Genomic DNA, 14,176 nt, shown 5'->3' with positions numbered 1-14,176 from the left:
TGTTCCACGAACTATTGGAGTAATTAACTAGTAGGCCACCACGTACAATAATCTCTCTAAAAAAAATAAGGAAAGTGCTCCGGTAAATATTCAGAAAGTGCGAAGTGTTCTGTTAAGGAAAAAGATTGGGAAACACTGGTCCTGAGTCAACAGCTCAAGAGTCTGGTCAGGAAGATGAAATGCACAGGATAAATCTGAAGGGAAAGATGTGCTCAAGCAGGCTAGTAGCGCCACTGGGATGGGTGAATGGAAAGATGTGTGCAAGCAGGCTAGTAGCGCCACTGGGATGTGTGGATGGAAAGATGTGCTCAAGCAGGCTAGTAGCGCCACTGGGATGGGTGAATGGAAAGATGTGTGCAAGCAGGCTAGTAGCGCCACTGGGATGGGTGGATGGAAAGATGTGCTCAAGCAGGCTAGTAGGGCCACTGGCATTGGTGGATGGAAAGATGTGTGCAAGCAGGCTAGTAGCGGCACTGGGATGGGTGGATGGAAAGATGTGCTCAAGCAGGCTAGTAGGGCCACTGGAATGGGTGGATGGAAAGATGTGCTCAAGCAGGCTAGTAGCGCCACTGGGATGGGTGAATGGAAAGATGTGTGTAAGCAGGCTAGTAGCGCCACTGGGATGGGTGGATGGAAAGATGTGCTCAAGCAGGCTAGTAGGGCCACTGGGATTGGTGGATGGAAAGATGTGTGCAAGCAGGCTAGTAGCGGCACTGGGATGGGTGGATGGAAAGATGTGCTCAAGCAGGCTAGTAGGGCCACTGGGATGGGTGGATGGAAAGATGTGTTCAAGCAGGCTAGTAGGGCCACTGGGATGGGTGGATGGAAAGATGTGCTCAAGCAGGCTAGTAGCGCCACTGGGATGTGTGGATGGAAAGATGTGCTCAAGCAGGCTAGTAGGGCCACTGGGATGGGTGGATGGAAAGATGTGTTCAAGCAGGCTAGTAGCGCCACTGGGATGTGTGGATGGAAAGATGTGCTCAAGCAGGCTAGTAGGGCCACTGGGATGGGTGGATGGAAAGATGTGTGCAAGCAGGCTAGTAGCGGCACTGGGATGGGTGGATGGAAAGATGTGTGCAAGCAGGCTAGTAGCGCCACTGGGATGGGTGGATGGAAAGATGTGCTCAAGCAGGCTAGTAGCGCCACTGGGATGGGTGGATGGAAAGATGTGCTCAAGCAGGCTAGTAGCGCCACTGGGATGGTTGGATGGAAAGATGTGCTCAAGCAGGCTAGTAGGGCCACTGGGATGGGTGGATGGAAAGATGTGTGCAAGCAGGCTAGTAGCGCCACTGGGATGGGTGGATGGAAAGATGTGCTCAAGCAGGCTAGTAGCGCCACTGGGATGGGTGGATGGAAAGATGTCTGCAAGCAGGCTAGTACTGCCACTGGGATGGGTGGATGGAAAGATGTGCTCAAGCAGGCTAGTAGCGCCACTGGGATGGGTGGATGGAAAGATGTGCTCAAGCAGGCTAGTAGCGCCACTGGGATGGGTGGATGGCTAAATTATGTCATACATTGTTTACCTAAGCTACGTGTTAATAAAACAAACATGTTCAGTATGTGAATGTTATTTTTTCCAGCCATTTATGGCTCCAATCTTCCCTTTACGTGAGGGCAAAGCTCTTCATGACATAAATGTAAAGGGGGATAACACATAATAATATTAGATGGAGCATAATGGGACCTAATAAATGATTACATACATCCATATTGATTTTATAGTAAAAGAGAGTCAAGCAAAACTAAGACAAGAATGCTGTAAGCAGCAAGGTCATCAAGGTCGCTCCCAAAGAAATATATAATACGTTTTGTTTTGTCAACTTCATACAGTAGTAATTACCTTCGACTAATTATTTCACTAACTGGTAATTTTTTAAAAAAGTAATTGTTTTAAAGTTTCAACTTGGTCCAAGTAGCGTGTTGGAAAAATAAAGTATACAATTATATAAGGTGACCAAACCCTACATATTTAGCCATATATATCTAAATACTGAAGGATCGATTTCCATTGTTGGTATCAATCAAAATAATTAATTACAACTTAGTAATTGACCAATCGGTTAATTTTTTTTAAAATAATTGATTCATGTCTTGTATATGCTAATGAATAATTATATGAAGTTTCGAGAATGGGTGTGAGAAAAATAATGTGTAAAGACGTTTCACCAGAGTTAGTTAATATAACCTTTGTAATAAAAACATACCACAGTTAATGTGTAAAGACGTTTCACCAGAGTTAGTTAATATAACCTTTGTAATAAAAACATACCACAGTTAATGTGTAAAGACGTTTCACCAGAGTTAGTTAATATAACCTTTGTAATAAAAACATACCACAGTTAATGTGTAAAGACGTTTCACCAGAGTTAGTTGATATAACCTTTGTAATAAAAACATACCACAGTTAATGGTCAAATGGTTTGTAGCTCCAAACAGCTAGTACAACTAAACCGATGCAGATGTATTCAATTCTTAATGTAGAACTTCAAATACATTGTAAACAAGCGTGTTTTTTTTAAACAAAACTGAAATATAACTTTTATTCATCAATTTACATAGGTTCCATTTGAAACTCGACAAATATGTAGAAACACGGGTGGAAAAAAATGGAAACAAGATATAACCAACTCACTAAAAGATACACGTCTTTTCTGTCAAATGTCTTTTGGCTTGTCTTATTTTCTTCAACATCAGTTTTTATTAAGCTGAATGACGACAGACCACCTCGTGATTTCATCAGACTCTCTTCAGCCTACACAACCAAACACATCCGCCCTACTTTCCTCAAGATTCCACTAGAAACACGCACACACGCGCCATAACCGCTTCCCATAAAACACACACACACTGTTGATGACACAGATTCGTATAGTTACATAGTTTTTTGTTGTTGCTTTTTAAGAGTTATTCGCTTTTAAGTTTGATGACATTGCCCTACTATAAATCATAGTTAGTATTAAAGTTATTTTAAGTCCATAATAGTGCAACATATTTTAACCTTTAATAGAAAAAAAAAAGTAAAGTTCCCCTTTCAGATCTTGCTGTCTATAGGGCCGATGATATAAAGGTTACCTGTTTCTGTGGCCAACGTTTAGCGAGAGTATCATGTGGCCATCACATCGACCAACCGCATGTACTCTGCCTCAACTAATGCCAGGTTCCCGTTAAGGCTGGGCGAACTCAGAGGCGCCCAAGGATCCCTAAATTACAAATCTCAGTCGTCACCAGGGCCCGAACCTGCTCAGCCACCGCGTCTCCTTAACCTATAATACTTAAGTCCAAAGCACCTTAGTCCAAAAAATCCTTGATGGTAACAGACCATAGTTTCATTAAGTAAAAGCTGTTGCCACTCTCAGTATGGCAGTGCTCACCAAGGCTTATAATGTTTCCACCTACCAGTCTGTGCGTGTGGCTTATGCATTGTACCGTACAGAAGTTGTCGTGATGAGCCGAACACCCATGCGTACTTTTGAGGAATCTAAAAGCATCCCTTCAAAACGGAATTGACCAATGACTATATAATTGCTAATTAATGCAAACAGAATATGTCCTTAACACCTAATACTGCTAACAGTAACAAAATAATCACGAATTTTATAGTATATGAGAAGGATAAAGCATTTCTTTCATAATTTATTACTAATAGTGATCACGTTACAATCAGATTCCATGAAATGGAATGGAATCGAGAGATTGATTTTTATTTCGAAATATTTTCCCATAGTAAGATATTCGAATTCTAAAATATTTCTTCATATTAAAAACGATACTAATTTGGTGAACAACTTTTTGATTATAGTAGTTTTATATTTCGTGACTGAATAGATACTATTTTGTTTTATGTCGATATTGCAACGTGTAAGAGTACTGACCATATATCTACATAGACTTTTATTTTGTGTTCGCTTCTTACTTTGCATTCAGGACTTCCATTACACCCTGGTCTTGATGTCTCCATCTACTGGACAAGGCCTCAAAACTTTGACCTCTGAGGGGTCACGCTGAGATGTATGTGATCTCATTGGCCATCAGCGGGCCGGTGACACTGACATTTGTGTGTGTTTAGTGGCCCCGGGGCCAGCGTCCGAGATTGTGACATTAAGACGCGCGGAGATGACCTGTTGACCCCTGCCTTACAGGCACTGCCCAAATATTTAGAGTCCCCCCCCCCCCCTTTTTCGAGAAGCCCTAGACATTTTTTTTTTCTTTATTTTTCTCTTTCGTAAAAGAAAATGGAAGATTTTTTTTTTATATGTGCGTCTCTGTTGTTTTGACTGGTTGCAGATCAATGTCGGATTTAGATGGAGAGAGGCCCTAGGCATGTTGTTCTTGGCAGACTGAGCCCAATCCCTGGAGAGATTTGTGGAGAAGGCCTTTGGTCAGTATCGAAATACTATCCGATAATTATAGAGGTAATTCCATTTCTAAGTATCGATTCTAACCCGCAAACGACTCAGTCTATCGATACTTTTTTTTCCTTAGTACTTCTCTCTTAAAAATGGATAAGAACTGTCAACTAAAAATAAAATTGACCAAGTTACTATTTAACTAGTGATGTCCAGTCAGCATTTTCTTGTCGAAATATGGCTGGTTATGAAAAGTGCAAGCAAGAAATACCAAATTTCTTAAGAATTGTGTGTTCTTACTGTCATGAGTCAAGTCTGTGACCTATTTCGACCAGTTTCTAGAAGCTCGAGTTCAAACCAGTGCAAGTGTCCAGCGTAAACAAGTTAATTTTAGGTATCCAATCAAAGAAAGAGGTTAAGGGAAAAAATAGCACACGTCAGCTTCTAGAAGGTCAAAGTTACTAAAATAATTATCTGAGAAGGTTCCATGATTCTGGAACGTACGATCAAAGAAAGTATAAATAAGGGGAAAGTGAGTTAGACGGGGTCCTCGCATAGTAGTAGTTCTTGTAGAGCGATGGTCCTCGCTCAGTTCTTGATTAGTAATAAGTTTTGTGATATTAGCGGGTCCATTAAGTAAAGTTTTAGTAGTTGAAGTTGAAGTTTTACTAAGTGAAGTTTTATGTATCTTTAAGTTTTATTTATGAAGTGTCAAGTTGTTATTGAATTAAGAAGTTAATTTGATGTGAAAGTTGAAGAAGTTATTAAAGAAGTTTGAAGAAAATACAGAGAGATGTTTCTTTCTTCATTTCATTGAATTGTCAAGTTTGATCATATAATCCCCGGCAAGTGTGATGGTCATTTCATGTGAATTCATCAAATTATTAATGCAATCCTTCGGCAAAGTTCATCACATATATGGCACCTCCGATAAATAAGGCAAGGCATCGATGAATATATGCATCAGACAACAAAGGTGACATCGAAGAATAAAGTCGGCACATTCTAGCAAGTTCTACGAATTTCAAAGAAAAAGCCTCTAACGAATAATTCAAAGCCTCTCGTAACGACAAAGCCTCTTTCAGAAAACTTCAACAAGACGTACATTCATTGCTACCAAAAGTATTTTATGATTGAAACTTCCAGTCAACAGGTTACATAATAGTTGACATAGAGAACGTCCTGCGGGAAAAATCTTCTATTTTAAGGTCAGTACCTTACATTTGATATTTACTAAGCTGTGAAAGCTATATTTACTAAGCTGTGAAAGCTATATTTACTAAGCTGTGAAAGCTACATTTACCAAGCTGTAAAAGCTATATCTACTATGCTGTGAAGGCAACGTTACTAAAGCTAGTTGTCCACTAGTTTGTTTACAAATACTGACCACTTGCATTCCTTAGCGGAGACACCGATCGATATTTAAATAGGTCAGCCCTCTTTCACTTTTTACCTGTCCTACGTAGTCGCTGGTTCGCTGGCTAGATTCTGCTTGATGAGAGTGTTGGCAGAACATTTAAACACCTACATTTCTGATATCGTTAATTTAATACTATGGCGTCTCAAGCAGACTCATTTAAATTATATTTAAAATTAGCCAAGGACATTGGTATTCCACAAGAACATCAGTGGGAATGGTGTCAAAAGCAAATTAAAGAAGACAAAGAGGCAGAAGAAAGAAGACGTAAAGAAGAAAGAGAGGCAGAAGAAAGAAAACTTGAAAGAGAAGAAAAAAGACGACAAGAAGAAAAAGAGGAAGAAAAACAAAGAATTTTAAGAGAAGAGAAATTAAGGCAAGAGGAAAGAGAGGCAGAAGAAAGAAAACGTAAAGAAGAAAGAGAGGCTGAAGAAAGAAAATTTGAAAGAGAAGAAAAAAGACGACAAGAAGAAAAAGAGGAAGAAAAACGAAGAATTTTAAGAGAAGAAAAATTAAGGCAAGAGGAAAGAGATGCAGAAGAAAGGAAACGTAAAGAGGACAGAGAGGCAGAAGAAAAAAGATTAGAAGTGGAAAAACTCAGACTTCAACTTCAGGAACAGGAATTAAAATTTAAAAAAGAAAAAACAGAGGTTCAACCGACTTTACCTACTAGCAATGCTTTTGACAAGTATAAACCTTTATCTAAAATATTACCTTTTCAAGAAAATAAAGATAATATAGATTCGTATTTGATGAGGTTTGAGGAGTTAGCGAAAGCATCAGGCTTACCAGAAGACCAATATGCACACCATCTCTTGATTTTATTACAGGGTAAAGCATTAGATGTATGTGCACAAATACCATCTCATGAACAGCGTACTTATGCAGAAATAAAAGAAGCTTTACTAAGACAGTTTGGAGCTACGCAAAATGCTTATCGCAAGAAATTTTTTTTCGAAAGACCAAGGCAGGAAGATGATCCACAGTTGTTTGTCTCTGATATGGTAATGTGGTTTGATAGGTGGATATCTTTAGCCAATATTGATAGAACGTATGAAGCATTAAGAGACCACATATTGATTGATACCATTACTCACGCATATGCAGAAGATATCCAATCTTTCATAATCGAGAGAAATCCTAAAGATCTACAGACTCTAACAACAATAATACGTCAATATAAAACTGCCTATCCAAGTAAGCAAATTAGATCAGCAACCGATGAAAACTTTATTTGCTTTTCAAGAGATAACAGACCATTGCCATCTTTTCAGACCGACAAAACTTTAATATGTTATAAATGCAAAACTAGAGGTCATTTCGCCTCACAATGTAGAGTGAAGGTCATAGAGTGCAGTTTTTGTCACATGAAAGGACATTTAGCAAAGGATTGCAGAAAGAAACATACTAGTATCAGTGACAGATCTAGTGACCAAGCATATTCGCAAAACAGATCATTAAATGTAAAGAATTCAACATATGGAAATAAGAAACAGGGTTTTACCAAAAACTCGAAGGCACATCACTCAACAATGACTGTTATCACTAAATCACAAGGACTTCAGTTTTATCCTGGATTAGTCGGTTCTCAAAGAGTACAGGTGTTACGAGACACAGGTAGCACTTCAGTTGTTATACGTGCAAATTTTGTGAGATCAAATCAATATACAGGCAATGAAATCGAAGCCACTGCTTTCAACGGCACTGTAAGTAAATTACCAGAAGCTTTGATACATATTACGACTCCATTTTTCAGTGGACATGTAGAAGCTTTAGTAGCTCAAAATCTACCTGTTGATCTCATAGTTGGTAATATACAGGGAGTGCGTGACTGTACTACACAAGATCTTATTGAATGGAACAATACAATAGAAATGAGTCAAGAATGCAATGTAGTAGTTACAAGGTCAATGCAAAAAGAAAAGGAAAGACTTGAAACTGAACATATTGAACACAAGAATTCTGATAAAGTTGTTCAAGAAAATAAAAATGATAAGAAGGCAAACCATTCGCATCTACAGACAAATGAACTTGAACAATTTCATAGCGAGGAATTTAAAGTTGAACAGAAAAATGATGAAACATTATTTAAAATGTTTAAAAAGGCTCAATCGAACATCAATCCACAAGAAAATAATGATCCTTATTTTAAAGAAGGACTACTTATGAAGAACAGTCAATACAAAAATAAAACTGTTGAGCAAATTATAGTTCCAAAAGTATACAGAAAGACCATTATTAATACAAGCCACGATGTACCGTTTGCTGGACATATGGGAGTTACCAAGACCAAGAAAAGAATACTTCAAGATTTTTACTGGCCAGGTATTACTAAAGATGTAAAGAAGCACATTAGTACCTGTCATATTTGTCAAATGAAAAGTCCAAAAGGTAACAAAATACAAGCGCCATTGCAGACAATGGAATTGACTGAGAAACCATTTCAAAAAGTAGCAGTTGACTTAATTGGTCCAATGCCAATTGAATCCAGCAGAAATCACAAATATATTTTAACTTTAGTAGACACATGTACTAGATGGCCAGAAGCTATTCCGTTAGTCAATATTTCTGCAATTGATGTTACCAGAGCTTTATCTGAAATTTTTTCAAGGACAGGGTTACCTGAAGTTATACTTTCTGACCGAGGTAGTCAGTTTACAGCAGATATAACTAAGACATTTATGGAGATGTACAACATCAAAATGAAGTTTACAACACCATACCATCCTCAAAGCAACGGGCTTTGTGAACGGTTTAACAAAACATTGAAACAAATTATATCAAAAATAGCAAATGATAATCCGCAGAATTGGGATCTCCTTTTACCAGCTGCATTATTTGCTTATAGAGAAAGTATCCAAGACACCACAGGATTTTCTCCTTTTGAAATGTTATATGGAGCTAATCCAAGAGGTCCTATAACTACCTTCAAAGAATCACTACTTAAGTCAAACCATGATGCATCAGATAAGAAAACCGCATTTCAGCATGTTCTCAATACAAGAAATATAGTAATAAATGCATGTGAAATAGCTAAGGAAGCAACAGCCAAAGCTAATGCTGCAAGTCATAGAAGAATAAATGAACATAGAAAACTTAGGTACTTTGAACCAGGTGACAAAGTTAAATTATTATTACCTGATAAGAAAAATAAGTTCTTTATTAAATGGCAGGGTCCATTTACTATTTTAAGAAAAGTCACAGATGTAGATTATGAAATAAATATCAATAACAGAAACAAAGTGTTTCATATCAACATGCTACAGAAATACAACGAAGCTACTGATACAGAAGAAGAAGACGATGAACTTGAAAAACATATTTCATGCTTAGCGATTATTCCAGAAGAAAAAGAGGAGGATATGGATGAATTAGTAGTGCCAACTACAACTTCTAGACAGACTGAAACCTGGCATGCTGTCAAACTGGACAATTTATCATCACAGAGGAAAAAAGATATAATGAATCTACTCCAAGAGTATGCTGATATATTTACCGATGTTCCAGGAAAAACAACCATTATAAATCATGAAATCAAATTGACAAGTGACAAACCTACCAAGTCACGTCCATATCCACTACCTATTCATTATAGAGATTTCCTTCAGAAAGAAATCAATGATCTTTTAGAACAAGGCATAATTGAACACTCGAATTCACCTTATGCTGCTCCAATAGTGCTTGTAAAACGTTCACAGTCATCATCGCCAAGAATGTGTGTAGACTTTCGACAGTTAAATAAAATAACATGCCTTGATTCATATCCAATACCTAATCCAGAGGATTTAATGTCACAGTTTTCTGGAGCTAAGTATTTTACGAAACTCGATTTGACAAGAGGATATTATCAAATACCTATGACACAGGATTCAAAACAATACACTGCTTTTACTACAGCCTTTGGCCTTTTTCAATATAATTACATGCCATTCGGTTTAGTAAATGCTAGCAGTACTTTTAACCGAGCAATTCATAGGATGTTCGGACAACGAAAAGACACAGTGTCCTATATTGACGACATATGTGTGTTTCATAATACATGGGAAGATCATATTAAAGGACTCAAAGAAATCTTCCAACAATTGAAAGACAATGGATTTACTGTAAAACCAAGCAAAGTTGAATTAGCAAAATCAGAAGTTACATTTTTAGGTTATAAAGTTGGAAACAATTCACTGAAAACACAGGACGATATTATTAAACGAATTTTGGACATTAAAATACCTCAAACAAAAAAGCAGGTTAGAAGTATATTAGGACTTTGTAATTTTTACAGATGCTTTATTCCAAATTACGCATCACTGACAACACTTCTTACTAACCTTACGAAGAAAGGACAATCTAACACGATTCCATGGTCACCAGAATTAGAAGAGACCATAAAGAAAATTAAGTATGCTTTTGCACAAGAATCCATTTTGAAATTACCAGACAAGAAGAAGCGGTTTTATCTTGCTACAGATGCTTCCTCATCGGCAATAGGAGCATGTCTAATGCAAGAATATGAAGGCATTCTACATCCTGTATTTTTTATAAACAGAAAACTATCTTCAGCAGAGACCAGATACTCGACCATAGAGCGAGAGTGCCTGGCGATTGTCTGGGCCATTTCAAAATTTAGCAAATACCTGTTGGGAGCACCTTTTACTTTACAGACAGATCATGCACCACTGGCATTTCTCAACTCTAAAAAAATGTCAAATAGTCGTCTGACACGATGGAGTTTGCAGTTAATGGACTATCAGTTTGATGTAAAGACTGTTCCAGGAAAATTGAATGTTTTTGCTGATACTTTGTCCAGATGTATTTAGATACTATACAATATATTGTTTATTGTTTAACTATATTTTGTTTTATGCTAGAAAAACAAATTTAATCATTTTTTATTCCATGTATTTGTAGTTATTTCAATATTCAGATACTCTATCAACTCAAGTAACAGAGGAGATATAATGTATTATTCCGTTTTGTTAAGTTTTATTACTTTGACATCTTTTAGTTACACAAGTTGGGAAATGTTCATATTAATATATCAATTATTAATAATAAATGTATAGAACTAAGATGTATATTATCTAATATTAATTATATATGCTGAATCTGTACAACATTTTGAATTTTGTTTTATATTAATATGTTAACATAATGAAACATTTTTTTTAATTTTTTTAGTTATGAGAGCAATTTTATCAATGTTTTAGGCATATGTTATATTGCTATTTTACGCATTTTATATTGCATACAAAATGCTAAAAAGGCAAGGGGGTAATGTCATGAGTCAAGTCTGTGACCTATTTCGACCAGTTTCTAGAAGCTCGAGTTCAAACCAGTGCAAGTGTCCAGCGTAAACAAGTTAATTTTAGGTATCCAATCAAAGAAAGAGGTTAAGGGAAAAAATAGCACACGTCAGCTTCTAGAAGGTCAAAGTTACTAAAATAATTATCTGAGAAGGTTCCATGATTCTGGAACGTACGATCAAAGAAAGTATAAATAAGGGGAAAGTGAGTTAGACGGGGTCCTCGCATAGTAGTAGTTCTTGTAGAGCGATGGTCCTCGCTCAGTTCTTGATTAGTAATAAGTTTTGTGATATTAGCGGGTCCATTAAGTAAAGTTTTAGTAGTTGAAGTTGAAGTTTTACTAAGTGAAGTTTTATGTATCTTTAAGTTTTATTTATGAAGTGTCAAGTTGTTATTGAATTAAGAAGTTAATTTGATGTGAAAGTTGAAGAAGTTATTAAAGAAGTTTGAAGAAAATACAGAGAGATGTTTCTTTCTTCATTTCATTGAATTGTCAAGTTTGATCATATAATCCCCGGCAAGTGTGATGGTCATTTCATGTGAATTCATCAAATTATTAATGCAATCCTTCGGCCAGTTCATCACACTTACATTGAACAAAGTGAACGCGTCACAGACCTATATATATATTATATCTAGACTGGAAAACGGAATTTTTTTTCTAATCCACGATTAGCTAGTTATGTGAAGATACATTGTATGGATTAGCTGTGTGGAGATACATCCCATGTATTAGCTGTGTGATGATATATTATAGAGATCGTAGAAATGCATGATATGGATTAACTTTGTGGTAAATCACATGGATTAACTTTGTGGTAAATCACATGGATTAACTTTGTGGTAAATCACATGGATTAACTTTGTGGTAAATCACATGGATTGACTTTGTGGTAAATCACATGGATTAACTTTGTGGTAAATCACATGGATTAACTTTGTGGTAAATCACATGGATTAACTTTGTGGTAAATCACATGGATTAACTGGAGGAACATCATATGAATTAGCTGTGTGGAAAAGCATCACATGTTTTATCTGTTTGCGGTTTCCACACATTGTTAAGCTGTGCCGGGCTACAGCCCCTTATCCAACAACTACTTTTAAATCAGTTTGTGGTTAACGGAAGACGAAGCATTTTGGAGTGAACAAGTCACGTGACACTTTTTTTGCGAGATTCGTTGGCTATTTAAGTATTTTGACTTTTGACTTAAGTCTGATGTTATCATTGGTAGATATACCAATTGGTTTTGTCAAGAATAAGAGAAAGCTGTATAGAGAAGAAGAGGGGACGAAAGTAGACAGGAAGACCCGTAGGAAAAAGAATATTGACAGAGAGAAAGAGAAAGTGCAAAAAAAAAGAGAGAGAGAGCGGGAGAGAAAGAGAGAGAGGGAGAGAAAGAGCGAGAGGGAGAGAAAGAGAGGGGATGAAAAATGCGAAAAATAGAAAACATAAAGAATTGGAGATAAATAGACCAAAGTTGGAAGAGAGAGAGAGAAGGAGAGAGAGAGAGGGAGAGAGAAAGATAGAGAGAGAGGGAGAGAGAAAGAGAGAGAGAGGGAGAGAGAAAGAGAGAGATCTGTAAAGTGAGCCGATAAAAATCAGTCAGTAGATCCTTAAGACTGGTCAAGACTGACTTCAAAGGTCTTTCAAAAGGTCATCTTTCAGGTCATTTGTGAGGCCGTCCACTTCAGGTTAGGCTGTTTAAGGATTTCATTTCTGTGTTGTTTGGAAGAAATTAAACTTTAATGTCAATATTATTGTTCCCCGGAGTTTCTTGGGCACGAAGCTAAGAGCAAAACAAAATAAGAGAAGACCGTGTGTGTGTGTGTGTGTGTGAGAGAGAGAGAGAGAGAGAGAGAAGATGGAGTCAGAAGAAGATGGAGAAGGAATTAGTGGAAGAAGTTGAGAGGAGACGATGAGGGAGGGGATTGAATAAAGGGGAAAAGAGGGGGGTACGAGAGGGAACACAGATGGAAAGAAAGAAGGAGAGAAAGAGAGAGGAGAAGACGAGAGGAGGTGGGGAGGGTGTAAAAAAGGGATGATCGAAATAAAGAGTAAAATATAGTTTTGAAAACAAAAGCAAAGACAAACTCACGAAGACATTCGGAATTATTGGATATTTAACGTCAGATAAAACAAAGACAAACGTCAGCACGGAATGAAGTATTGGATTCATGTCTGAATAACTGCCTTCTAAGTCCAGACTTGTACTTTAGGAGTCTGTCTCTATCTCATGTACGTTTTCTGCATGGCTGCCTCTTTCGTTGTGTTGCAGTAAGAGCTATTTCATCGAGCTTGCTGGGTCTGTGAGACCAGAGGAAACAAATGAGCCTGGCAGGTCAACAAGACACGAGCCACGTAGAGCTGGTGTGAGAACACTGTGAAGCAAGTACCTTGACCTAAAGTATCCCTCCACTTAAACACCTTCACGTGTCCCTCAGCCTGTCGGACCGTTTGGGGGCACCACACATGATCCGCCAACCGTCTTTCTTCATTCCTGCCTTTTGCCAGGATTATGGTCTCTTGAGGCCCGTCCATTCTTTAATATCGTCCTCCCATCTCTCTGTCTGTATTTCATTGATTTTCTCTGGGTCAGGAAGAAAAAGTATTTTCGAGCCCTGGTGATCTCCTCATAAAGTCCCACAGTCTTAACTTGCGTTTGTGTACAGTGGTCAGTAGGTCACCATGGGACCCATTCACCATTGTGTACCTGTTTCGGATTACCGCGTTTCTTCGAAGGTATTTCTGTTCAAAGGTGGTACGATAGAAACGAATCGGACAACGCAAAGGAGTTAACTAGCCTGACTTTTTGAGTATGGCTTCTGTCTTAGAGGAGTGGAAAACATTGGTTGCTCCATTCGTCCTGTCACCCCCAACGACGCACGTAAATGGTTAATCGCGAGGTTGGTTTATTTGTTATTTCCTATTGGTCAATGTGATTATTTGTTGCAGAGTTTGCAGGTAGCCTTCAGTTAAATCACCTTACTGATTTCTTGCTTGGTTAGTTACTTACTTTGACCACAGCGGGCAGTGAAGGTCTACCGAACCATTCGAGCCTTACAGTGGGGTTTCAAGTTTATATATAAAAAGTATTTATATATAAAATATAGAT

General features: G+C 37.6%; 3 protein-coding genes across 7 annotated transcripts in view; all 3 read left to right on the top strand.

The window, feature by feature from the left end:
* The window catches only part of LOC106052517 (nephrin), a 195,777-nt gene that overhangs the window by 47,818 nt on the left and 133,783 nt on the right, over positions 1-14,176 (top strand). The gene's annotated exons all lie outside the window — the stretch shown is intronic.
* Positions 239-1,564, top strand: LOC129922718 (putative per-hexamer repeat protein 5). The gene has a single exon (XM_056009657.1). It carries the CDS (start codon positions 239-241, stop codon positions 1,562-1,564), a length of 1,326 nt encoding a protein of 441 aa, XP_055865632.1.
* On the top strand, positions 7,296-10,574 carry LOC129922717 (uncharacterized). The gene has a single exon (XM_056009656.1). It carries the CDS (start codon positions 7,296-7,298, stop codon positions 10,572-10,574), a length of 3,279 nt encoding a protein of 1,092 aa, XP_055865631.1.

The sequence above is a fragment of the Biomphalaria glabrata genome, chromosome 14 (genome assembly GCF_947242115.1).
Source record: "Biomphalaria glabrata chromosome 14, xgBioGlab47.1, whole genome shotgun sequence".
Taxonomy (NCBI): Eukaryota; Metazoa; Mollusca; class Gastropoda; family Planorbidae; genus Biomphalaria; species Biomphalaria glabrata.
Note: the sequence above shows the minus strand (reverse complement) of the source record. Positions and strands in the feature narration are given on the sequence as shown.